The 27,500-nt window shown below is 44.9% G+C and overlaps 1 protein-coding gene, 1 long non-coding RNA gene and 1 pseudogene across 3 annotated transcripts in view; 2 read left to right on the top strand and 1 right to left on the bottom strand.

Moving 5' to 3' along the window:
• Positions 1 to 3,460, top strand: part of LOC147007916 (uncharacterized) — a 5,387-nt gene extending 1,927 nt beyond the window's left edge. Inside the window, exons 2-3 of the long non-coding RNA XR_015053748.1 lie at positions 1,581 to 1,709; positions 3,259 to 3,460. This is a non-coding gene — a long non-coding RNA (uncharacterized LOC147007916). The remainder of the gene's footprint in view (positions 1 to 1,580; positions 1,710 to 3,258) is intronic.
• A 6,247-nt stretch (positions 3,461 to 9,707) lies between these two features.
• On the top strand, positions 9,708 to 21,783 carry LOC147007915 (uncharacterized). Its single transcript, XM_085866026.1, has 3 exons — positions 9,708 to 10,092; positions 12,041 to 12,142; positions 17,783 to 21,783. Exons 1-3 carry the CDS (start codon positions 9,846 to 9,848, stop codon positions 17,953 to 17,955), a joined length of 522 nt encoding a protein of 173 aa, XP_085722152.1. The 5' UTR covers positions 9,708 to 9,845; the 3' UTR covers positions 17,956 to 21,783.
• Positions 21,784 to 24,021: 2,238 nt separating this feature from the next.
• The window catches only part of LOC147007907 (tubulin alpha chain-like), a 188,392-nt pseudogene continuing 184,913 nt past the window's right edge, over positions 24,022 to 27,500 (bottom strand). Inside the window, exons 2-6 of the transcript XR_015053815.1 lie at positions 26,178 to 26,399; positions 25,891 to 26,039; positions 24,945 to 25,613; positions 24,545 to 24,844; positions 24,022 to 24,111 (exon numbers count right to left, since the gene is read on the bottom strand). The product of XR_015053815.1 is annotated as a tubulin alpha chain-like (transcript). The remainder of the gene's footprint in view (positions 24,112 to 24,544; positions 24,845 to 24,944; positions 25,614 to 25,890; positions 26,040 to 26,177; positions 26,400 to 27,500) is intronic.

The following is a 27,500-nucleotide window of genomic DNA, read 5'->3' as shown; positions in this document are numbered from 1 at the left end:
TCCATTTACATTTACAAACACTGATGATGGGTTTGAGGGTAGAGGAGTATTCGTTGAAATGCAAACCCTGTCCACGTTCCTCCTAATGACTTCATCTTTGCTTTTTCCTTGTTCGGATTCCTTCTGATTACTCCAATGCAGGACTCGTATCTGTTTGGTCTTCCATTTGATTTGAATTGAATTTATTTTAATCCCATTCTGAATTCAATTGAATAATAATTTAAAATAATTTACAAAAACGTCATGGGTCAGGGTCAGGTGTCCAATCAAAGCGGGGTTGCATCAAAGCAGAACGTCTTGGTACCCGGTCATCACTGGCAGCAGTTATAAGGTAGCAGTTCTAATTATGTCTCTTATTAATTACATAACACACGAGTACATAAACACCACAAAAATACACCACACAAAACCACACAAACACCACATAAAACAAGTCCTGGCAAGGGTCTGCAATCACTGATTGCTCATTTTCTTGTTTTAATTGTATTAATCTGTGCCGAAGTGACTTCAGAACAACACGTGGCCATCACAGGCGAGTGGCACCTGGACATTGTTCAAGTTCATCGATATCCAGTATTCAGTGACAATGCGAATATCGAAGAGTGCTCGCCAAGCGGCTTAAACACTCCAACGAAAGGGGTGATAAGGAACGGCTTGCTTGGCACGTGATGAGCAATCATCAAACCATCATATGAAGCACACACCTCCTGGAGACGCTCAAAATATCAAATATGTGGGAATTGGACAAATGGACACTTTTTAAGAAGTCGGAACTGCTGTTAAGTTCAATTCTGGAGCTTAAATTTTGTAAATCGGCTTAGTTTAAGAGATTCTCGAGATTATGGCACGTGCGGAAATGAAATAAAGTCACGAATGCTGGTGTCTCCGCGCGTTTATAAGCATCGCAATGCACCCAGCGATTCGTAGCTATGATGGACAAGTTTTGAATAATATGAGTGAGGAAAGTGAAAAACGAAAACTTTATCATGAAGAAATCGTTGCGGCCTGTTCCAAGTCAAGGCATGGTTGAGCAGGCCAAAAAACATGGCGGCTTCAGACCCCAGCGAGGTTACCCAGGAAACGCCTTCAGACTCCAGAGAGCGCGGTATAGCCGAGGATCGCCTGATGAAGGAAATAATTAAATAACGCCGTTAATTATCTTCAAAAGAGGTGTTTTAATTAACCCAAACACTCAATTTTCACTCTTGCACTTCCTTCGAGTTCCATTAGTGTGCACGCAAAGTTTCAGGCTGCTAGGTTTCATGGCTTTGGAGTTATGGAGGGGACACACACACACACACACACACACACACACACACACACACACACACACACACACATAGTGACATTTATTAGTAGAGATATGTGTGTATGAAATTTCGCATTTTGTTTTTTATTTATTTAAATAATTAAAAGATATGTTTCCCCATTTTTATTTTTCCACCCTTGGGATATCCCTGGGTGTGTCACATTCTCTCATCCACACTCCTCTCCTCATTCCCCCAATTAAAGTGTTGATGTGGCGCAGGCATGATGGGCCGAATGGCCTTCTCCTGCATGCACTTTCCTTGTTTCACCAGAAGTGGAGACGTCTAACTTCATCCACAATAAAAATGACATCAAAGATCGATGTGAGGAACAGGAAATCCACCAGAAAGCCTCAAACTTGCGGAGAGAATACGGACTCAATCCAAGTACTCCTCTACTAGGTACGTCTCAGGCAAACACATCCTCACTTACACTACCTGTTCTGAAACACCAGCTGCCTGAACTCAGAAGTGAATAGAGCTTTCATGAATTTTAATCCTGCTGGGTGTCCATATCCAAACACCCTCCACCAGAAAACCTGATGGGGGAGACTGTCTCTTTTTTTGTATATGTTGATGAGCCTCGAGGTCCTTCAAGAGAGATGATGCTTGGTCCTTCAGGAGAGGTGATGGAGTCAGCAGGAATCGGACCAAGATTACCCCACTACCGAAGTGCATCTCAACAAAACCAAGTCCCAGTTCTCCAACGTGTTCTGAAACACCAGCAATTTGGACTCCGGACCGAACCGGTCGGCGAACAACACGAACAGAAACACGGACAAATCCGCAAGCTGAACAGATACTCCCGGAATCTTAACAGTCAACAACAACACCACAGACGGTGAAACCAACGACAACACGATCAAGTCTTACTCTGAGCTGGACAAAGAAACCAGGAAGTCAAAATCCAGGAAAGGGAAGGGAAACACCAAGAAATCGAGATGCCTGTGTTGTGGAATTTATTATCTTAACGTTTTATTTGTTCCATTACTTTTAATCAATCATTTAACCGACTCGATGCAAATCCTGTTATTCAAATGACAGACACCGATCAATTCACTTTCCACAACGTGAAAGTACATTTCATCAGAGAGTTTTATTTTAACTTGGAAGCCAAGGAGTACACCCCACTGTGGTGGTATACTTCCACACGGGCTTGCGCTAAAACAAGATTACAATTTCTGTTATTTTTAATGCTTACAGGGAGAGTGGATGGGGGCTGTTAAGACTTAAACAAAGAACTCCAACTGCAATACGTGTCTTCTCGGTGAAAAGCAAATGATGTAATCATAACAAAAGTTACTGTTATCAACCAGGTCACTTTGGTCCATAGCAAGACATTTTATCAACATTTAGGTCAAAAGACTCTTGGCTAAAGGGAAGCATCACTGACAGCCAATTGGAATTATAGCATAAAATTAAATTTATAAAACACCAGCAACGATTACAATTTAGAGTACATTAATATTGTTACGGTTGTGGAAATTCACAGATCACCAATCAGGTTCCCCGAAGATCAGTTATGTCGATTAGTGCGTGTCCAGGTTAGATTTCCCCACCGATGTATAACGGGAATTATTCGTGTGCCTTGCTGTGAATCTTGAGGTTGTGTTATCCTTGAGGTAGTGCGGTCGTCCGCACGCCGAGCGGGTGAAAATCCACAACAATATAATTATTTTCTTCCACACCTGCATGTCCATGACTTTGATCGAGGAAGCTGAAACTTGCAGGGATTAATGAGGGCACCCCGATGTTGTGCCTGTGCAAGTTTCCATTGATTCCATCAAGTTTTGAGGAAAAACAGTTAATTCACCCAAAGGTGTTGGGGAGGAGTGGGAATGTAATTGGAATTATTTCAGGAATATAACCACGATGTGTTATATTGACACATAAGCAGTATTCACATGTTTTTGTTTCCTGTATGTAACACCGGGTTAGTGCTTATTTTCAGGTGCAATGGACGCAGCAGTCTGATGCTTGTACACACCCAAAAAAGGAATGCATCTAAAAGAATGTGTTGCACCTGTCGATGCAAATTTCTCCAAAATTAGCATAATGGGTTTGAGGGTGATAAAAAATAAACAAATAAAATGTTGCCAATTAAACTTGATTGAAAAGTAAATGTATTATTGGAACCCTTTCATGACAAATGTACTCAAATACAACATGATTATTACATCGATGTGCTTGAACATGTTTCTCTTTTAAGAATAATAAGCGGGATGTCCCAAAAGTAACCTCGGGATTTCGAAATTAAATCACATTTCTGTTTTTGGAATAATTTATTATTATTTTCTTTTCACAATTTAGATCAACGTTTGGAAATTACCCATGGAAAAATTCACAACTGAACAAAGAACGAAAAATAATGGAATTTTATTTTACTTTTCATCGATCAATATTATTCTCACCCAAAGAACATACTGCTGACACTTCAATGCCAGAAAAGCCCCTCCGGATTTCATGATTCGTCGGTTGATTCAACGTTTTCAGCAATACGGGTCAGTAAGCGACTTGCCACGATCTGGAAGATCTGCCACGATCTACTTTATATTGTACAGAGAAGTCCCACAAAAAACCAACAACTTTAACAATCATTAATTTCTTTTTTTTTAGACACTCGTGGTAGACTTTAAACATAGAAAATACCCAAACATAACAGAACAAAATTAACATGATGGAAGGGGGGGCGGGGGACACAACTACAACAGGGTAGAGGTACAATGGAGGGTCACTTGGACTAAGAATGGGCAATGGGAAGAATGAGATCATCGGGAGGTGGGTGGACAAAGGGGTGAACAAGCTGGATGCAAGCTCAAACACAGCAAGAAGGGGAAAGGAAAACTGGAGATGGCATAAGAAAAGGATGGTGAGGAATAAGGGGGGAAAGCACGTTAATCTGGAAAGGAAGAGGTCCATTTGTGGAGGGCTTTATTTTGGAGAGGGCTTGGGGGAGAAAGGAAGGCTTGGAGAGGGGGAAAAGATCGTGGGGATGGATTGGTGGGGGGGGTGTTGGTGTTGGTGAACAGCTGTCTTGAAGACGGAAGAGTCAGATTGAACAGTCTGAGGGAGTTGGTTCCACAGGCTGAAGGAAGGAGTAACAAATGAGTCGAGGTGAGCAAAGAACCTGGATTTTGGGAGTTTCAACAGAAGTGGGTTACTGGAAGACCGAGAAAGCCCTTCGGAGCAAAATTCGGGGATGGGGGTACAGAGCAAGGCAGAGGGGTGCAGGACCAGAGATGAACCTGGAGAAGATATAGAGACTACCGGTGTGAGAGTAAGAGAACCATAGATTCAGCTTCATCGCTGGAGATTCCAATAATTGTGACGCACTTGATTTCTTTGGCATCAAGAAGTGCAAGGTGAGGCAAAGGTGCCAAAATTCAATGAATCACTTCTACTTTCACATTATGACGTCATTGTGTAAAATCATTCATTAAATTACATTTAAAACGTATGACAGAGAAGTTCATAATATGCGGAACATCTCATCGTGCTGGGAAAGAAAAATCGAAGACCAAACAATCAAATCAAGCTGAGTAGGGTGAATATACTGATTCTGGCTCACTTTTCCCCATGGAAGTGAATGGGGGATTTTCAGCGATTCATTTTTTTTTTCCCCGAAAAATAAACCCCCTTTTTATCTCAAGGTATATTTATTTGTCTCCCCTTTTAACCTCGGGTCACTCTTTTTCAAATAACCAATGCATATTGTTTAGCTCACTCATTGAACCTATAAAGATTTGTTCATTCTCAAATTCCTTCAATAGTTTAATTTTCTTTGCACAATAATCCCCATCTAGAATATTTAAAAATAAAACATTTGAATCTTTATATTTTTTAAGATACCCCTTTTGTTCCATCACGAAATGATAAACTTCTCTGAATGCTCTTGTTTGACCACCTCCTGAGCCTCAGATTATTTTTTCCCATAAGCCACGCCCACTTTTGCTAAGCCCCGCCTACTTTACTAAGCCCCGCCTACTCTTACATCATTTCCAGTTCATCTCTGACTCACAAAGAAATCACGATAAAATTCTAGAATGTTATGGTTTTGAAAAAATTTCCAAGGCTTGTCTGGGCTGTCAGGGAATTTTTTTCAAACAATCCTCCATTTTGAAAAAAAATTTCTCCATTCTCACAAGGCTTGCCTGGGCTTGCTTGGGGTTGCCCAGGGAAACCATGCCCAACAGTCTTTCCCTATAAAAGCCTCAAGCCCAGGCTCCATTTTAAACATATTTTTTTGCTGGCAATGGAGTGCTGTGTGCTTGCTTGCAGCTCTACTACTTGTATGGAACTAAACCTTCAAGTTGATGAACTGCATTCAAACCTCTTATCTGTTGAGGTAAGATTTTATTTTCCTATTTTCAAACTTTGATTTAAGCATAGACTCATTTAATAACAAAATAACTTAATTAATACATTATTATTTTCTCTCACAGGAAATTGTATCTGAAAATACCGATTTTGGCACAACTTGGGGTGAAATTGTTGGCTTGGTTGAAGACCTTGTGAGCGACCAAGACCCACAGAACGAGCTCGACCTTGATGAGCCAGAATACAAGTTTTACCTTGGAGACTCACAAATTTTGAAAAAAAATCAGGAAATGAGTTATCCCTTGAAGACTTGGAAAGTTGGGTTTATTTTGGAGACTTGAAATGCTATCACTTTTTGGGATCTAAACCTATCGATGTAGTTCTTTGTTGGATGGTGCTTGATGGGAGCAAGATCAAGAAAGTTCTGGGAAGAAAGTGCAGGAAAGTTCTTACTCCCCCTTTCTATGTCATCAAACCTGAAAGCCTTAAAAGACAGAATTGGAAGAAGAGAAAAAAGAAAACATACAAAAAAATATATTGTTGAAATACGTATTGAAAAACGGACATTGTGTTGGGCGAGGGTTGGGGTTGAGATTTTGAATGTGAGGGTTGGGGTGAGGGTTGGGATTGAGTGAGGAATGTGTGTATGTGTGTATGTCTGTGAGAAACATTTATACAGATTGTCTGTGCACTGCCTATCATGTGAGTGGTGTTGACCATTTACTGGAGGCTGTTGGATGGCCTTACGAAGGGTGTAGGATCACGGGTCTCGGGTCACGCGCCTAAGATCACGATACCAAAGTACCCCAGTGCCTTGCCAGGTGGGGATATACCCCCAGCTACAGACTGGGTTTGATCAGAGACCGAGCGAAGTCTGACGCAATCCGTAGCCAGTTTGGTTTAAATACAAATCGAGCGATTGTTCTTCAGACTAAACTTGGTGGACACGTTGGGTGAGCGACAAGGAAGAACTGATTCGATTTTGGTGCAGATTCGAATCCGGGTCCGGATCTGATAATTTTGTTTAAGCGAATCTTCACCATCGAGACATTGTCCGAAACCGATATATCGCACGGTATCTCAAAAAGTTGTGGACGGATTCAGACGAAACTTGGTGGACACGTTGGGTGTGTGACAAGGAAGAAATGATTCGATTTTGGTGCAGATTCGAATCCGGATCCGGATCTGATAATTTTGTTTAAGCGAATCTTCACCATCGAGACATTGTCCGAAACCGATATATCTCAAAAAGTTGTGGACGGATTCAGTCGAAACTTGGTGGACACGTTGGGTATGCAACAAGGAAGAGTTGATTCGATTTTGGTGCAGATTCGAATCCGGATCCGGATCTGATAATTTTGTTTCGGCGAATCTTCACCATCGAGACATTGGCCGAAACCGATATATCGCACGATATCTCAAAAAGTTGTGGACGGATTCAGACGAAACTTGGTGGACACGTTGGATGTGGGACAAGGAAGGACAAATTCACTCATAGGACGGCAGGAACAGAAGGACGGCAGTTAAGGGCCGTGCCGGTGCGAGGCAGGCTGCCGATGACGTCACAGGCCGTGCCGGTGAGAGGTGGGCCGACGATGACGTCACGGGCAGTGCCAGTGAGAGGCGGGCTGACGGTGACGTCACGGGCCATGCCATTGAGAGGCGGGCCGACGATGACGTCACGGGCCGTGACCCTAACCCCAACAGCTAACCCTAACCCCAACAGCTAACCCTAAACCTAACCCGAGCGCTAACACCCTAACCCCAACAGCTCAATCGAAATAAAGCCAAATTTATACACCGCCCAAAATAGAAATGATGGCTGTGAAGACCCTTCAATCCCTGCCAAGAATTGAGGTGAGTCAACTGAGGATTCTCGAATGATACGATTTATTGAAGCAGCACAGCGCATGCATGCGGAGGTGGCACAGGGACCGACCACAGCAGTCAGACCCTGTACCACACTAAAAGTCACACTACAAAACTTTAATATATAAAATCTATTCCAAGGCGGAGAAAGCAAGGCAAAGCAAGAAACAACTGGGCAAGTGGGCTTCCCTCCCCACCCCCATCGGGCCTTAGGGATCATTGGCAATCCAACAACTCTCCCACGGTTACTTTGCCCTGCATCCAGCGGGCTGCGAGACAAAGCTGGCACATGTTCATAAACAGCTTTGAGGTTTCAAGGGCTGGAATTCAGAACAGTTGCGTGCTGCAAGTTTGTTTATGGAAAGGACAAGGGGACACTGGTGACACTGGTTTGAATCCGGACAACTGATTAATGCAATTGTAATGTCCGAGGTGCAGCGGAACACGGAGAGTGAGAGCGTCAGCAGTAACTGCGCTCTATTCCGTGCCCGGATGTACATTACTGCCACCCCTCGCGGGCGAGTCATGATATACGAAAACCCAACCACGTGATACAGCACATAAATGAAATGAAAACTAACTAAAATAATGTTAATTATCCGGTACTTTCAAACTTATTCGCACGGAACAGCAGAACAGCGTGTGGAAAGACTCTGACGCTGCTACGGATTATACCGTCAGGGCTGACAAACACAGCTCAATGTTCGTGATTCGCAGTTACCCAGGGAGTAGATGATATCACATATTTTTTGGTGTTCTTTGATTCAGCTCTGCGAATCGATGTAACAAGAGGTATTTTTAAAATAAATTTACCTCATCAGTGAAATATTTCCTTCTATTGTAAATTTACCCCCAAAAAATGCACAGATAGGATGTATATGTATAAGCTTGGTAGTGGACTCCTCCTTCTGGCTCCACATTTATTTATATTTCTATCCATTGCAGCAAGAACTTGTGTTTTTCGAATTGAAACTTGCCAGGAATATTGCTGGGGACCTGAGGATGTGCCTTTTCAAGGTTTGATATTAATCGGACAAGCGGTTCCCAAGTTATGGCCATTTATTTACCAACCAATGACAGGACACGGTGCTTTGATGTCACTATTGACGTCACAATTCTTCTTCTTTTTTTGCACGATTGACGTCACAATTCTTCTTCTTCTTTTGATATGACGTCACAATTGACGCTGGGGACCTGAGTATGTGCCTTTTGAAGGTTTGATATCGTTCTTCATCCGTTTCAGCTGTTTCCCAAGTTATGGCCATTTATTTACCAAACCAATGACAGGACACGTGCTATGACGTCACAATTGACATGACAATTATCAAAAAAGAAAATTTTGCACGTACGGGCACACACGTACGGGTCCACACTAGTAATAATAATTACCGAGTTATGAAAATTGCTTTGTTCAGATGCACTTCCTCCGATCGTCCACCGGAGGGCGCTTTACACTGTGAACACTGAAATAACATCCCAAAGGAAAACATCACCAAGCTTGAGTTGGGACTCAGTGCAGGTGTGATGTCAAGCTGGAGCATATTTTAAAATGTCCGTCACTGTGAGTTGGAATAAAAAAATTTGCCTTTTTTTTTTGTGATCCGTCGCTTTCCCCTGTAACTGTAAATGAGCCATTCCATGTAACTTTCTCTCGCGGTCACACGAGTCACAGATTTCAAAGTGCTGTCATTCAATGAAGAATGATTCATTCGGAATTTTATTTCTCCAGGCTTGTAGAACGTTGGGCCCTTTGGATGTGGACCAAAAATAAATCCGAATGAATCATTCTTCATTGAATGACAGCACTTTGAAGGCTGTGACTCGTGTGACCGCTAGAGAAAGTTACGTGGAATGGCTCAAATAGCCTCTCGTGTGTTCATTTTTCGTTGTACGAAAACAATAAACGCTCGAGGCACACGGACAATGACACCCTCGATCACGTGTCAAAATTTGAGAAATCTCAACACTTTAAATATAAAAGTTTTGAGAAAACTGTACATATTCTGCATCATTCAAAAAAGGTGATGTTGTCCACTTTGAAGAGGTTGTTGTTGCACGTGGTTTGGAAGGGCGTGGGAAGCTGAAATGTGGCATGCCGTGCGAACACGCACAAACATATAACAAGGCGGGAGATCAAAGTCGGATCGGTTTGTGGTGACGACGACATGGTCCACGTGACCGGAAGTGACGCGTCGTGTGTGGGGAATCCGCATGTTGATCTTTCCGTTTTGCTCGTCGGTGATTTGCTACGTCACGTGATTGACCCGTGGCGAATCGACCACCGAGAAACCGTGACTCAACAAGGTTCATGATCACGTGCTTTGTTTCTCTCGGAACGTCTCGTCGTCAACAATGTCCGGTCCTTCGGCACTGAACGTTACAGTAGGGGATGGTGCACGGCCATCCGATATCTCTCGGGCGAAGACCACACACGGCAAACACCCCGCGGGATCCACGAGCAGCTCGAATGGAGGTAACGTGCTCGGTCTGGGGGGTTCGTCCTCAGACCGCGGGTCCGGGGTCCGTCCAGGAGGTTCTCCCGTGGTCGGGTCCGTGGTCCGTCCAGTTGGTTCTCCCGAGGATGAAGACTCCGGACCCGGTACGTGACGTTCACTCCGTCCCGACATGTTGTGTGTTCTTCCTGACGCTCGTTTTAATGGATTGTTTGTGTTTTGAAAGGGAAGATCGAGTCCGAGTTCGTCGATCATTCGTTCCCTCCGTACGAAGGTTTGAACCACAAACTCATTCTTCATGTTCTCGTTTTATTGTTAATTACTAGTTCGGGCCCGTAGGTGCAGCTTCGTTCCTTCGCTCTCGTAAACGGCGACTGGATCGGGGCATTGTTTCAATTGGATCGGACCAACCGGATCATAAATGGCCATAACTTGGGAAACACCTGGGAAACATACTCAGGTCCCCAGCGTCAATTGTGACGTCATATCAAACGAAGAAGAAGAAGAATTGTGACGCCCTTCTCTCTCGCCCCCCCCTCTCTGCCCTCCAGTCTCGCCCCTCCTCTCGCCTCCACTCTCACCCCCCCTCTCTCGCCCCTCTCTCTCTCACCCCTCTCTCCCCTCTTTCCCCCCTCCTCTCTCGCCCCTCTCTCTCTAAATGTATTCACAAATGTCTACCAAGCACAACAATTAATTCAAACCTTGGGAAAAAAAACAGCTTTTAAACCCTTGGGAAACACTTGGGAAACAGCTGAAACAGATGAAAAACGATATCAAACCTTGAAAAGGCACATACTCAGGTCCCCAGCGTCGATTGTGACGTCATACCAAACGAAGAAGAAGAAGAATTGTGACGTCAATCGTGCAAAAAAAACCATTAATTGTGACGTTATTCGTGACGTCATAGCACCGTGTCCTGTCAGTTGACAAACGTTATTGGTCATTATTGGTTGACAGACAATATATAGGTCGTTATTGGTTGACAGACATTGGTCATTGTATCACGTTATTCTTTTTATTACTGCCAATTATTGTGCTATTATTATTATTATTATTAATATGCTGTTATCATTATTCTGAGATATCTTTGGGAAAAAAATACCCCCGTGTGGGGGTGACGGTCATCTCTATAACACCACAAGTTCTCAATGTTCAGTCCTGACCGAAGACGACTGCGCAGTTCTACTGAGCAGCTCGAACTGCGCAGTTTGGTTAAAGGTGACTCGACATTTTGGCGCGCCGCACGAAATTATATTTTAAAAAAATAAATGCCGACGTTTACATTTCGGGTTTTGAAACTTTTGCACCTTCGGCGGAAAATGTATAAATATAAAAGGCTAAAAATGTGTTTTATATTTATATTTCATTTCTCCTTCCTTCCTTCTTTGCGAATCGCATCGGCGTTTTTGGCCATCTTCCAGATCACGTGACCATCAAACGGGAAGGAAATTCAAAAATCTGTCCGGTCAGATACAAGATAATATTTTTTACTATCATAATCAAAAAACAGTTGCCGAATATCTTGTAGAATGGCAGACGAGAAAGGTTTTGAAAAATGGCGATTTTTATAACTTACGTGACCTCGTGACCTTGACCCTGACCTTGAACCCGGACAAAAGTTATATCGTTGTGCAACACTCATCGACCTCTACCCACATATATAAGTTTCATCAAGATCGGAAAGAAAAATTGTTGACGGACGGTCGTACGGACATATGGTCCGGCTTTATTAGGTCATCTCGACCGAGATGACCTAAAAATGGCATGATAAGGTGGAACGACACTTCAGCTGCGATATATATATATACACCTTTCCAACACTGAAAAAAAGCAATAAAATGGCCGTAACTTGGGAACCGCTTGTCCGATAAATATCAAACCTTGAAAAGGCACATCCGCGGGTACCCGGCAATATTCCTGGCAAGTTTCAATCAGATCGGACCGGCGGTTGTAGAGAAACGGTGGTCGCAGACACACACACACACACACACACACACACACACACACACACACACACACACACACACACACACATTGCTGGAATTATAGATCGATTATAATAATATTAATAATAATATTAATCTTACTTTCCAGAACCATGGCCTCATCTCCCTAAAGACCTCAGTGAGATCTTCGACCTCCCCGAGCAAATCCTGGCTGATGAGACGAGTGACTTACCTTTACCTGCACAGGAAGGTACGCTCATTGATGGAACCAACACCCACCCTGTGAATCAGCATCGTTATAGTGTGTGTGTGTGTGTGTGTGTGTGTGTGTGTGTGTGTGTGTGTGTGTGTGTGTGTGTGTGTGTGTGTGTGTGTGTGTGTGTGTGTGTGTGTGTGTGTGTGTGTGTACTCCATCCGGTATAAATCATGGAATCGAAAGTTTAAGCATGATGATGATGTTTCTCACCAAACACTCACCATCACAACCATCTTGTCTTCTCAAACATTTTCCCTTTTATGTTGCTGCGGTTGTGCAAAGCCGGCAACTCCTCCGAGGCAATGGCATCCAACATATAGCGATTCCGAGACAGTTATCTCGTTGGTGTTCGTTTAGTTCGCCCTTCCGTACGTCGAGTGGGTGAATGGGACAAGGTGTGCTGCGAACGGCTTTCCTTTAAGGTCTTCAATCCCCGATCCTTCCACTCACTTGACTTCACACACAAGACCACGCAAGCGTGCACGGCAAGCCATTAACTCTAACTGCAGAGCGGAGAGTGTGCGTCATCACACTCTCCCGCAATCTGACCCGGGAATGTTACCCCCGTGGTTTCCCTCCTTTCATCAACGATTGGGGGTCCCGAAGGCTTTGCCCCAATCCCGTCATCCGGTGAGTTGCCCTGCGAAGGGAAGCTGCACAGGAGGTACTCCCACGGAGTGGGTTTTCAGATTTATTTTTGCGTTTTTGTGTTTTGCGGAATGAAGGGTTTTACGGTGGCCGGAGTGCAAATCCTGCCACCAACCTCCTAATAAAAAGTAACCCAACTGCAGGAGGACGTCCGCAGACACAGTTGGGCACTAGATATGGATGGCCATTGGCTCACAAGGAGCTCCTCCGCCCTTTGACAGGTTTTGTTTTTAATCCTGATGGGTGTCCATATCCAAACACCCTCCTCACCAGAAAATCTGGTGGGGGAGACGGTTTAGTCGCCAACAACCCGACCATGGAACAGGTTAGTACAGGTTTACATGGTACCTGCAGCAAGTCACAGATCTAATCTGGCCTGACCTGACTGAGAGTACAGGTGAGATATAATTAATAATAATCAAGGGTACAGGTGAGATATAATAAATAATAACTTCGTGTACAGCCAAATCACCAGGTAAAAAGGTGTTTATTAAACATCTCCCATCTGATTATTGGTTCACGAAAAAAGTGAAAAAATATTTTCACGAAAAAAATAAGTGACCACTATATTCGCTATTATATTGTTGTGTGTCTCTCTGTCTGTCTGTATGTCTGTCTGTCTGTCTGTCCCGAGCATAGCTCTGTGGGTTTTGATCCGATCCTGATCAAATTTTGGTGGGAGGTTTATATCATGATCTAGTTGTATTTTCCTGAGAATGGGCGTAATGCGCCTATTATGGGAGGAGCCACGTCCAAAAAACGTGTTTTTATAGGGTAGCCGATTTCAATTTGCATCTTCTCCTCGGGGGTTTGTCGAATCTGGCAGGGGTTTCGGTATTTGGTTAGCCCAATGGCACCTGCATAGCCCCACAGACCTCGATTTTTCAATTTCGTCCCAAGGTCAAGAAGGTCCCAAGGTCAAGAAGGTCACGAACTTAGAAAATTTCGAATTTTGACATAAAAATCAGACGACCGCCAAAACTTTGAGAGCAAGGATGACAATATTTTTTATACATAATCTTGAGGTCATTCCCCACCTAAAGTCTTGAAACCATTTTGCTCTATCTCGAACACCTTGCCCGTGGCCTCCCCTTCAAGTTTGTTTTTACGCTGATTTCATCAATGTATGGATAATCCGAGGAGTGCAAAATGCCATATAGCCGATATGACGTTATTGTTCCTGGAATGTTCCAGAGGAAGTTTTGCACCAAAGGTCATAATCCTTGACCTTTGACCTTTTAAGTTCACAAAGGTCAAATTTTCAAAGTTGTGGGAATCGAACCGGGTTTTCGACCTTCTTCGACGAACTAACTCCAATAAGCTATAGCACATATCCTGTTTCCTTATTTTAATGTCCACAACATTGTTTTGTGACCTTTCAAGGTTATGCAAAGGTCAAATTTTGAAAGTTGTTGAACGAAACCGGGTTTTCGACATTTTGCAGCTAATAACCTGTCACTCGTACCACATCATGTTGATCATTTTTATAACTTGGTCAAACATTATCACATTGTCTCATCCTTGACTTCTGAAATAATCTACATCGTCAAATACCGCTCGTGAACCATCGTCGTCTTCAGACTTTTTTAAACAACACTCATGACCTGACCTGAGATAGCCCGTCATTGGTTGCGGGTCCTCTCTTTATAATATGTCACAGTCCACGTGACCAGACATGAGTGAGACGGATAAATCTATCAGTTCATCATCTGCTGATGGACAATGTACATGAAACACAACTGAACTGTCATTGTTTTTACTTATTTTCCTGAAACACTTCATTTGAAAATGGAAAAAGTTCTCCTTTTATAAAATGCTGACAACGAATAAATTTCATAATTCTTGTAAACACAAAAATAATGATGTTTTGTTCCCTTTGAGGGTGAACTGCAGACAGAAATCCAAATAAACATTCAGTTCTCGTTGAATCATTATCTGTGTGAATCGAATTAAATAGTTTAAATGAATCTCCACGTACACGATAACAAGTTTGAATTTAAAAACAACTTTCATATTTACTAGTCGGGAAGAAAAAGTGACAAACAGAACTCTTCTCATGTTAACCAATCACAAATCATTTTCTTAATATTTATGGTGTGCACGATATCTGTCCGTTGTCATGTGTATCTATCCGGTGGAAATTATCAACAAAAAATATTGTTGCGAATTCGCGCCCGCCGGCGTGCGGACGGCCACGTAACTCGAATCGCGGCACGTCGCCCACCGGACGGACAATTCTGTCATGACCCTCTCGGACCAACGCGGGGAGCTAGTCACGGGTGGGCCTTTCGACCTCACCACGATCGTGCCAATCGGCCACCCGCGTCGGATAGGGTTGTTCGCCAAACTCGACCTACCTAAGTACCCACGCGGATGGTAAACCGGGCGATCGTACCTCGCCGCAGGTCGACTCCGGACACGAGCCGCTTGGGCGGCCCGTTCCGTACTATCGGGATAACCAAGCGGTGTTATCGTCGACCTGGACAGTTCAGATTAATTACCGGGATGTTGCACCCATGACGAACCCCTTACGTGAAGCAGGATGGAGGGTCAATAGAGAAAAGACAAAGCGAAACGGGCACAGTTCAACAAGCAAGCATTTTATTTCCCGGCACATGGAAAGCACGTATATACAGCCATACAGAATCAAAATGCACATAAAGCAAATGTAAGAGCTAAAACCGACGACGCGCACACACGGCAACACTTACACAGTTTTACTTCACAGACGGCGCCAACAGACATTTACACAAAAGCAAAGGAAAGAAGCCATCCTCACAGACAAGGAGGCAGACAGGCCCATAGGCCATATATGCGCGTGACCTGGAGGAGCGGCCAGGTCCGCGAGACCGGGGAGGTCTTGCCCGCGTCCTCGTGACGCGTTGGCGGGCAAGCCGCAAATGTGGCCCCGACTGTGCCCCGACTCCGTGCCCCTTGGCGGGTTTCGTTGGCACGACGTTTGGGGTGGGGTGGGAACGGGGCCCCCTTTTGCACTATCTCAGCGCGGGGGAAAGGGGGAATTGTTGATGCCCTGGGGGAGGGGAGTGGCTGGCTGGCTTGGGACCTGCGACGAGACGAGCAATCCCCCACACCGCAACCTTGTCGCCGAACGCCGTCCTTCCTGCCTCGGACCCGAGCTCCCTTGCTTGCAGTTCCACTGCACGCACTCGACTCCACTCCGCCAACGCACGCTCCTTGTCCCCCAAGAGCAACCTCTCGACGACACTCTCCAAGCAACTCCAAAACCCAACTCGCTCCAATTCGCCTTGCGCTCGCCTTTTTTATAGGCGGCAGGAGCAGCCAATATGCAAATTTTAGGATCAGAACGCGATTGGAGGCGGAGCCACGCCGCCCCCCGGTCAGCCATTGGTCGGGCAAAAATGGGCGTGAACCTCTCCTGATCCTAAAATTTGCATATACGGACTTCACATGCACACGCTTGGAGGCGGGGCCAAGCCGCCCCGCACTCGCCAATTGGACGGAGGAGAAGTGGGCGTGAAGCGTTTCTGATCCGAATTTTCCCCTCGGAAAGGCCGCCATTCGCGCTCGCGGCTCGGTGCGTTCGGCACCAATCGCCGAACGGGCCCGAGACAGCCCGGCGTTCAGTATTCACAGGTGGTGCGGGAATGGCCATGGAAGCGATGATGTGGGATGAATTTGTGAAGGTAAAGGCGAAGGTGGTGGAGGGTCTTCTGTGGTGTGGCATTGTGGTTGTTGTCTGCGGGTTGGAGCGTGGTTGTAGTTGGTGACGATGGCTGGCGTGGTGGTTAAGGTGGTTGTTGTGTGATGGCGGTTGAGACGTGGTTGGTTCACAATAACGACAGAAAAGAAAAAATGGCTGACTCAAAGCGTCACAGCCCGGATGAATCACATAAATTCCCTCTATACAACGGGTTTGGGCTAACTACACAAGTACTTACAGAGATATCTCACGTGAGGGCCCTTTATGGTGTAATGCGAATTTCCACAGCCGTAACAATATTGTTGGAGCCGTTTGACTCCGGCCCATCTGAGGTTTGAGTCCCACTCCGAAGGCTGTTTTAATTCCACGTGTCTCGGACTTTGATTACCGAATGTGGTGGGCCGCTAAACCACGGCCACGCTGGCCAGACAGATTGTAGCTCCGAAAAGGGTCCCGGGCCTCTGATGCCGTGTTACTTCCTTGTGGGGTCTTTGAGCCGCCTGAAGGCCGGATATAATTTGAGTCCAGCGGGACTCTGGTCTTGCACTCGCTCAATAGAGACAGCGCTAACCTCTTGGCCAACTTGGCCAGATATTCCTTCAGTATCAGTACTTGGATGATGAATTTGACAGATTGTACAGCATCTCATCCCAGACACAAACAAACAAGAGACACGAAGAACTAATTTCACGTGTTAGATCGGGTGGTGTACAAAACGGTGCATCAACGGTGGTGAACTTCCAAAAAAAGTTTATTTTGTGTTTTTCTACAACCTTTAAAATCTTTATTTAATTTAAATTTAATTATAAACTTGAAAACTACAAAACACAAATCACCTTGTCTACACTTCCAAAAACCTTCAGATTAGCAGTACAGTATTTGGGAAAAATATTACACCATTTTACACCATCTCGACCAATCAAATGTACCACTCACGTTCTCATCGTTGGGGAATATCGACATTCAGACAGAATGGCGGCTCGTAGGGAATGTAGATTTTATTCAAAAACACAAAGCGAGAGTTGTAAAGACCCTTCACATCTCGTTTTTATCAACACTACGTGGGGTTTGGTGTTCCATGAACTCGCTCATCTTATTTTTCAACAAGCATCTCAGTTCATCTTGCTGGTTATTATTGGCAATCATCAAACATGTTAAACAAGTAACATCGATTTATCTTTCCTTTATTAACAAAGTCTCACGACCCCCGCATTGAATTAACCGAACACTGATGATATCCCAGGATTGTTTGCAGTAACCACATCATGATCTAACTTGTGATGGCGGTTCCTTTTTCTTTGCAGAGAAACAAATGAAAACCGTTTCGTTCACCAACTCTGCACAGTTCTTCAACGAAGAAGATCATTTCAATCATCATTCCAACCAATTTCAGTTACTTATCAACCTTGAAAACACACAAACGAACTCACACTGGGGAGAAACCGTACAAGTGTTCTTTGTGTTCGAAGGATTTTAGTCATTCATCAAACTTGAAAATCCACAAACGAACTCATACTGGAGAGAAGCTGTAAAGTTTTCTGTGTGTTGTAAGTTATTTCGTAAGTTAATCAGCTTTGAATTAACAAAAACGATCTCACACTGGTGAGATGAGTTTGGTTGTGGATCCCTCCCCTGTGAATGATTCCGAGTGATGACAAGCTTTAAGCAAACCAGTGAGGAGAATGCGAGCAGATGGAAACACAACCCTGGCATGCAGCTTCTTGGTACGACTCCTCTGAGTGTAATCAGTAACACCTATCAAGCAGCCGAGGTCCTCCGGCCTCTTGGGGAAAGCAAAATAGCTGGCTGCTACAAAAAATATGCCGTCTCCTCTCCGGCGTCGCCCCTCCTGCTCTGCCTGTGATATGTTCCCCCACCCCATATTTCCGCAGGGTGCTCAAGGTCCACCAAAAACTCCCTTCTGGAAAAACTACCAAAATCACGAATTACTGCTCACCTTCACTCTTTCATTCCTTATTTTTCCCACCTTTTGAACAAACTCCCACACTCTCTTCAATGTTCGCCACTGCTTTGTCCTTCCCTCTCCCGCCCCTCTCTTCTCCTACTCCCCTTGTTTTACATTCTGTGTGTTAGCTCTCATACGAGCTTCGACATTGTATACAAAACAACCACATAAACAAACAAACACATTAGTGCTTGGCCGATATCGAAATTTTTTCGGAAATTCAGCAGGTTGGAGTCAGTCAGTGTGATTACCAACTCCAGTCCGATAGCCGAGCGGTCTTTCTTATTAAGAGGCGGACACGTTGATCCTTGGAGGGGAAGCACAGCACAGAGGGTTTATACTCGAACGCCACAACAAAAACACGGACACAGCAACTTAAAATAACGGTGGAATTTAATGGCAATATAAATATTTACAAGGAACAATAATCAGAATATAATAATAATAACACGAAGTAAATAAATCCTAAAGTCGAGGCACCTCCACACACAAACATAAATACAGACAAGGGGAAACAAAACAAAGCAAATCCTTCCTTTCATCTGGCACTTAGCTTGGTCCAGAGATGGTCTTTGTGAAACTTGGAATCGAGGCGCTTTGTCCTGCACGTGTGGACGCATGCAAAAATATGGCGCCAAGCCTCTCTCTCGCAGTGGGAAAAACGTACATCAGGCAATTCGTGAGCGGTATTCAACACCAAGGCTCATAGACCCCATGCAGCTTCTTCGGCAATCATCCTCTACGAGGCCACGGCTTTGCAGAATCGCGCCGTCCCCTTCGGTGACACACCCGAGGCCTGGCCCACACGACCAGCCAAGAGTCGATGACCAGCGTCTTGCTCAGTATGTTATCCAGGCTTTGCTGCCCCACCTTTACCTTTTCCAGCTCCTTTTGACTCACCTTCATTTCCTCTCTGATTCCATCATCATCACTCGCATAGCACTCCTCGTTGGTTTTGTCCTGCTTGTATATTCCCTTCCATTTTATCAATTTTTCCTTGCATATTCCCATTCACTTCATCCTTCATTTGTTTCATCATTCGTTTAATTCCTTCCATAAACTCCTTCGTATTCAGTGGCTTGAGCGAGGCCGATCTGCCACTATTGGGTGTGGATCCCAGTGGAATCACGACGTCCTCCAGAAGGGTATTTTGGTGGTGTGGGTCCCCGCTCGGGATGGGGGAAACTTTCACCCAATGCTTATCAATCGACTCTACCCTTGACTGGCTTCCTTCAAACTCACTAGCTTCCCTCCAAACCTCCATTTTCTGCTCGTCCGCCATTTTGATCTCGTCCACCATTTTGCACACGCGTTTAATCCCCTCGGAAAAAAAAATAAAATGTCTCTCCCTTAAATTTCCATGCGTTCTTTCCCCCCCGACACCAATTATCATGATCAACCATTTCGTGTCCCCTATGTAATGTTGTTCAGAGTTCGAATCCTGCACTCCCGAGGGAATCAGGGCGACTGTTCATATCTCACTCCTGATCAACAAATGTTGATCAGAGTTCGAATGCCACTACTTGATCACGAAACCACACACACTCACACACACATTGCTATTTATTATGAAAGATTTTTATCTTCATTAACTGGTCTAAAATGGCTGGTGCTTCATTAAAACAATTGTTGTTTCCAGCCGTCTTACTTCCCAACAGCAACAATCGTTTATTTACCAATTGTGATGGGTCATTTGGAAGATAGCGAACATGTTGCGAAGATATACCTGCACCAAGTTTACTTAAACCATAAATAATGTTTCTCCTTCTCATTCTTCTTACTTTTACCAGCAACACAAACTCCATGAGCAACTGAGTCTAGTAAGTCAATATATACTTCATCATCCTCATTTTCTGGGTTCAATGGTTCATCAAAATAACTTGAACCTTGGAGAGCATCTTTTGTTGGAAGAAACATTAATCTGGGAGTTAGTTTAACGCTTGTTCGAGCAGAACTCAAGAACATCAATTCATCATTAAACAGCAATACCTTTGCTTTAACAAGATTGAACTGTGCTGATTGTCCTACCGGGAGGAAAACAGCTGTTGTTATTGAATCTGTTGAATATTCATTGTTCTGAATAGTCTTCACAACATCATCAGGAGGTCGATTTACCTTTCTCACTCTTGGAATAAATCCTTCATCATCATATTCTAATTCTCCAATATCGAAGGCAATCTCTGAGAAATCCCCTTACGCTGCCTTTCCTTGTCTTTTGTTGTCTTCCCTTCCCCTCCCCTCACATTATCTTCCTCCCAAATCCCCTTCACCACCAAACAACTCTCCGAAGGTCGAGGAGAGGAAAGGATTGCAAACAATGTGTGAATTGAACAAAAAGAATTCGCAGTTGGAACTGCTGCTCGGATCAATTTCGCAATTCATCTCAGGTTAAGAGATTCTCGAGATTATCATATGTGTGGAAATTAAATAAAGGCACAAACATCGGTGTGGGTTTTTTTGACGACTGAAGGAAAATGCCCTTCCTTCCCTTTCCCTTCCATCATGTTTTCCTCCTCCCAAATCCCAGTTGTTTCGTCTGACCCGTATGAACGTACCAAATTTCGTTCAATCCTGGAATCATGCTGGAGAAGGGGACATCATGCCCGCAGAAGGGAAATTCCCCTCCACCCGCCTCCCCCTCCCTGCTTTCCTTCTGGACCTCCTATCTAAAGTATGTCCAGAACACCACCTTCCCCTCCCCACTACCCACCTCTCTCTCTCTCATCCTCCTCGCTCCCTCCCCCCTCCCCCAAAGTGTATAGCGACATGTGGTGAGGCCTCGCTCTCCCCCATTTCCTCGCTCCCCTTTCCTCGCTCTGCCACCCCTTACTCACTCCCCCACCCCTCATTGCTCCCCCTCCCTTCCCATCCCCACCCCCTCTGCCTTAAATTTCCTTCAGTGAAACGACGGGTTGTATTTTCTCTTGCTTACTATAATTTACAGGCCGGTGTTTGTGTGTTTCTTTGTTTGTCGCGCCACGACTCCTGCAGTTCTGGGCTGATCACATTCAGACTTACATAGGATCAGCATGACACCAATTCATGTGTCGGGGTGTTTTTATCTTTGCCGGTGCTCTTGGTGGATGGGAAGGGATCAAAATTCTCCATGTAAATGAGTATCATGTGGCGCCCCCTCCAGGTCGGGGAGGCTATTACAAGTCTCCACCATTTACAGTGCAGTATTCCTGTCCCCACGTGTTCCCGTGTGATGAGCTGTTTTGAATCACAAGCAGCAGATATGTATTTGCTTCATGCACGTCACCTGGGTTTTTCGGGTTTTTTGCATATACAGAGCTGTGAGTTGCCTATACACCGCCCAAATAAAGGTATGTGTCAGAAGGATGTGTTGCATGCTTGGAACATAATCGCCCACAGAGCAGGGACTCTGCGCGTACACTTTAAAGCTAAACAGAATCCCACGATATAACGAGGTTTATTCCATGAATAGGTGCTTCCTTTTCCCTGGGGATCCGTAATCGTCACATTAACATTATTGCAAAACAATAATACAGTATAAGCAATCATATAATTAATATGAATACTAACATGACTCCTCCTACCAACCCCTAAGGAAGAGTGAATTTCCAGTCTATAAAATAGAAATACACCTTTCATATTCCTGTGCTTTTTGCATGATACACCGAAGATTTGCAATTTTATGCCGAGTACGTCTTCCTGCAACCTCAACGGCATTTCCTGCTTCATGAAGTCCAATTGTGAGCCGAGCAGTCTCCGGCCCACATATTCTTTAATTGAGTGAGTCTGAGTCGCTGTGCCAATCGTCCATCTTACATCACACCACGATCATAAGGAGCTCTACACAAAAGAACTAGGAGACCAGTAAATGTGAACAGGGTGTAGTGTCATAAAAAACACAGGAAACAAGGAATAAAAAAATCCCCTTTTAGGCCCTAATGTTACGTGCCCTCAAATAAACAAAATAAGCGAACAAACAGTATCATAACTAGCTGTTTTACAAGGCCCTCAGACATTCCACAATAGTTAGACAAGGGGAACAAGACAGGACAGAGGAGGCACTCCATCTACCTTCGGCAAGTTTCTGATGAGCACTGCAGACTTTCCAAAGTCAGAGCATGCCTGGAGATCATCCGGCAGCACCAGGGGGTTTACTGCACCCCCAGAATGCACTGCTCCGAACAGGACCGACCAGGAGCTGACAAGTCCTCTCCAACCAGACCAGACCACCAGAACAAGTTGACCAAAACCAAATAACTGTGCACCATATTTTATCACCCCTGGCCTCGGATGTGGAGATGTGGAGAAAAATTTGCCAAATTTTGGTGAAAAAAAAGATGTAACTACTTTTAAACATTTTTAGCTCGCTTGTTCAAAGAACAGAGCTATAGCGATACCCCCGGCGTGAGCGTGAGCGTGAAAATGTTAAAGTTTTTGATGCAAGTTATTTAGAAGCTTGCCATTCATTTAATATGTGTACGAGGATGCTGATATTTGGCATGGAGGTTCCTTTGGGGTATACTATTGGGGTAGTGAAGTTGAAATTTTAAAAAATTCAAATGTTTTAAATTTTTGACCTGTTTTGAACTTCACTTTTTTGTAGCACATCAATGTTAAAGTTTTTGGTGCAAGTTATTTAGAAGCTTGCCATTCATTTAATATGTGTACGAGGATGCTGATATTTGGCATGGAGGTTCCTTTGGGGTATACTATTGGGGTAGTGAAGTTGAAATTAAAAAAATAATTTCAAATGTTTTAAATTTTTGACCTGTTTTGAACTTAACTTTTTTGTAGCACATCAACGTTAAAGTTTTTGGTGCAAGTTATGTAGAAGCTTGCCATTCATTTCATATGTGTACGAGGATGCTGATATTTGGCATGGAGGTTCCTTTGGGGGATACTATTGATGTGGTGAAGTTGAAATTAAAAAATAATTTAATTTTTTTTTAAATTTTTGACCTGTTTTGAACTTAACTTTTTTATAGCACATCAACGTTAAAGTTTTTTCTTTATAATGTTTTTATCTACCACACTATTTTTTACTGATTTCAATATACAAATACATATACTGTATTGTTTTAAAATTATTTGGATCAGACTTCACTGCAATGCTTTATAAAAATATTATTAGAATAGTCTTTTAAAAACGATAAATGTATAAACAGGTGAGCATTGGGTGGCTTTGACACCAACTCTCTGGTTAGATTAATTACTTTTGGTCAGAGAAATAAAATTCCCGAATCGTAACCTCCATTTTTTGCCAAAAAAGTACCAAAAAAATACCACAAAGTACCAAACAATGCTTTACGGCACGATGTCGTCAAGTACAATTCTGCAATTTACAGTACATAGAGTTAACCACCCTCTGTACAGTATGATGACGTTTTGAGGGGAAAGCACCACAAAGCACCAAATCCTGCTTTTCGGCTCGATGTCGTAAAGTACAGTACTGCCGCACCCCTTCTCCGAAAAATTAAATGATATTTCACCAATTTTGGCTCCAATTGGTTTATTTTTGGCTAGATTCAAACAACCGACCACTTCCTGAGCTCAGCTCGTTGCTCCGAATCCGGTGATATAATTTATTTCAAAATCTATTTTTCACTTGATGCTCGTCTGGGTGGAAGATTTGACCTCCTGTCCATCCCACTGTCCACCATGACATTCATAGTCAGGATTGGGATCAGGACGCTGGTTCGAATGTGACGACAGTAACAAGATTAATCATATTACTTTTCACCAAACTACCTACAATGGATAAAGGACGAGGTAAGAATCTCAACAAAGGATTTTAATGAAGTTTAAGTAAAAGGGAACATGAATGAATCAAAGTCAAAATCAAAGATAAATAAGGAAGGTCATTAAAACAGCAATCTTTAGTTTGGGTCCTTCCACCAACCTGATTAACACAAGTTTTGGGAGGTCAGGATGCAGTACAGAGAGGTACCCTGACCTCCAACTTCCTTCAAAACAGGAACACTGCTGTTCAAAACTTTGACTCAAAAAACAAGAATTTAACCTTTCGGGTTTAACATCAAACTTAACAAGAACAATGCAATAAATAACAAATTTGACAAGAACAATACAATAAACAACAATGAGAGAAATAAGAGAGGGGCCACACCATCAAGACTTCCTCTCACTCACTCTCCTCACCCTCATCAAAGTCTTGTTCAAGCATCTCATAGTCCTTCTCCAGCAATGCGAGGTCCTGCCGTGCCTCAGTGAACTCTCCCTCCTCCATTCCTTCTCTCACATACCAGTGCACAAAGGCACGTTTGGCGTACATCAGGTCAAACTTGTGATCGAGCCGTGTCCAGGTCTTCGCAATGGCCGTCGTGTTCATCAACACGCACACGGCTCGCTGCACCTTGGCGACTTCACCTCCAGGCACCACAGTTGGAGGTTGGAGGTTTATGCCGATCTGTTATGAGGAGAAACAACAGCTGATAAGTGAGCACAATGGCGTCGCCGCCATTGTTGAACGGCGTCCCGATCGTTGATTTGCCTGCGTTTGGCCGTACCTTTACATCGGCGTGACACCAATTTGCACATGGGATGGAGTGCTTGAGATTGATGGCTGCGACGTCGTTGGGTACGACATCTCCGCGGTACATCATGCAGCACGCCATGCACTTGCCGTGATGAGGGTCGCACTTCACCATCTGATTGTCGGGCTCGAAACACGCGTTGGTGATGTCAGACACCGACAGCTGCTCATGGAAGGACTTCTCAGCAGAGATAATGGGTGCGTAACTGGTCATTGGGAAGTGCGCTCGTTGGAAGGGCACCATGTTCCTGTGGAAGTCATGCAATCGGTTATTGAGTGCGCCATCGAAACGTGACGAGGTCGTGATGGACGACACAATCTGTGCCATAAGGCGGTTCAAGTTCATGAAGCTCGGACACTCGATGCCCAAGTTGCGCCGACATATGTCATAGATGGCCTCGTTGTCCACCATGGAGGTACAGTCTGAGTGATCGAGAGTGGCGTGGGTCGTCAGAACGGAGTTGTATGGCTCGACCACAGCGGTAGACACTTGAGGTGACGGGGACACGGTGAACTCCAGCTTGGACTTGTTTCCATATTCTTGGGAGAGGCGCTCCATGAGCAGGGAGGAAAGGCCAGAACCCGGGCCACCCCCGAAGGAGTGGAAGATAAGGAAACCCTGCAGGTTCGTGCATTGGTCCGCCTGGGGTTCAGGAAATACATCACAAGTCATAACCATTGGTATTGAGAGTAGTTATTCCGTGACAGTAATAGAACCCACAAGAGTTGCTTCGGAACTTTGTGACATCCTCTTGGTAGAGCAGCGATGTTTGTTTGTGTGTGTGACGTTTTTGAAAGTTTTTCTGGACTCGAACATCATCACCGGACCAACAGGAGGCCACAAAGTCCCTGCAAGCCAGGAATAAAGAAATAACAAACTTCGGAGCTTATTTTGAGGAAACGATCCTTTGTGATGTTACCTGCTTGCGGATGCGGTCTTGAGCCAGGTCCACAATCTCCTTTCCAACGGTGTGGTAGCCCCGAGCATAGTTGCTGGCTGCATTCACTTTGCCCGAAATAAGTTGCTCGGGGTGGAAGAGTTGTCTGTAGGAACCGGTACGGACTTCATCTGAAGGACGGCACAACCTCAACATCAGGACCAAGGTCAATTACCGAACAAACTGGAAGTTCAGAAAGAGGAATAAAGAGGAAAGATATGGAGGAGGAAGGAGAAACTTATCGACAAGTTGCTCACTCCGACACTCACCAATCACGTCCGGTTCCGAATCGATCAGGACGGCACGAGGAACCTGTTTCCCAGCATCCACCTCACAAAAGAAGGTGTTGAAAGAGTTGTTGCCACCCCCATGGTCTTGTCACTGGGCGTTTGTCCATCGGGCTGGATTCCGTGCTCCAGACAATACAGCCCCCAGCACGAATTGCCGATCTGCACGCCCGCCTGGCCGATGTGGATGGAGATGCACTCGCGCTGCCGGACACAAGGTGATCCTTGTGCTTTGACCACTGTTCTCAACCCACAAGGTAGTTTATGCAGAAACAACTTCAACCACCACCACCACCGATAAACCAGCTCATAGGCACCAACACCCACACACCACCACCCACAAACCAGCTCCTCAGCACCAACACCCACACTGCACAATCCCCACACCACCAGCCATACACTACCAGCCATATACCACCACCCACAAAACACCACCCACACTGCACAATCCCCACACCACCACCCACAAACCAACTCCTCAGCACCAACACCCACACTGCACAATCCCCACACCACCCATTCACCACCCGTCATATACCACCACCCACAAAACACCACCCACTCACCACCAGCCATATACCACCACCCACAAAACACCACCCATACACCACCAGCCAGATACCACCACCCACAAAACACCACCCATACACCACCACCCACACTGGACAATCCCCACACCACCACCCACACTGCACAATCCCCACACCACCACCCACACTGAACAATTCCCACACCACCACCCACAAACCAGTAACGAAGCACCACCACCCATACACCTAAAAAACAGATTCAAATCAAATGGAACATCAAACAGGTCCGAGTCCTGCATTCGAGTCATCAGGAGGAACCTGAACAGGACTCGGGTTTCAGCTGCTGCTCCTCGACCCTCAAACCCATCAAGGTGTAGCTGAGTGAGTCTAATTAACAACAAAACATCAAAAAGAACCATGATTTTAAAAAGTGGTTGGGGGGGTGGAGGAGGATCCTGGGAGGGTGGGAGTGGACGAGAATCCTGGGGGGGAGTGGAGGAGGGTCCTGGGAGGGGAGAGTGGAGGAGGATCCTGGGAGGGGGCAGTGGAGAAGGATCCTGGGGGGGAGTGGCGGAGGATCCTGGGAGGGGGAGTGGAGGAGGATCCTGGGGGGGAGTGGAGGAGGATCCTGGGAGTGGGGGAGTGGAGCAGGATCCTGGGGGGTGGAGGAGAATCCTGGGAGGGGGAGTGCAGAAGGATCCTGGGATGGGGGGGGAGTGGAGAAGGATCCTTGGAGGGGGAGTGGAGGAGGATCCTGGAAGGGGGAGTGGAGGAG

Source organism: Eptatretus burgeri, chromosome 23, assembly GCF_056783735.1.
Source record: "Eptatretus burgeri isolate ZD-2024b chromosome 23, Ebu_testis_v1, whole genome shotgun sequence".
NCBI lineage: Eukaryota > Metazoa > Chordata > Myxini > Myxiniformes > Myxinidae > Eptatretus > Eptatretus burgeri.
This window is presented reverse-complemented; position numbering and strand designations above follow the sequence as displayed.

Bases quoted from the DNA above. Each gene is read 5' to 3' on its own strand.
- LOC147007915 (XM_085866026.1), top strand. From the start codon at position 9,846: ATGTCCGGTCCTTCGGCACTGAACGTTACAGTAGGGGATGGTGCACGG. The intron at 10,093-12,040 runs GTACGTGACGTT...CTTACTTTCCAG, and splicing joins GGATGAAGACTCCGGACCCG to AACCATGGCCTCATCTCCCT. The intron at 12,143-17,782 runs GTACGCTCATTG...TTTTCTTTGCAG, and splicing joins ACCTTTACCTGCACAGGAAG to AGAAACAAATGAAAACCGTT.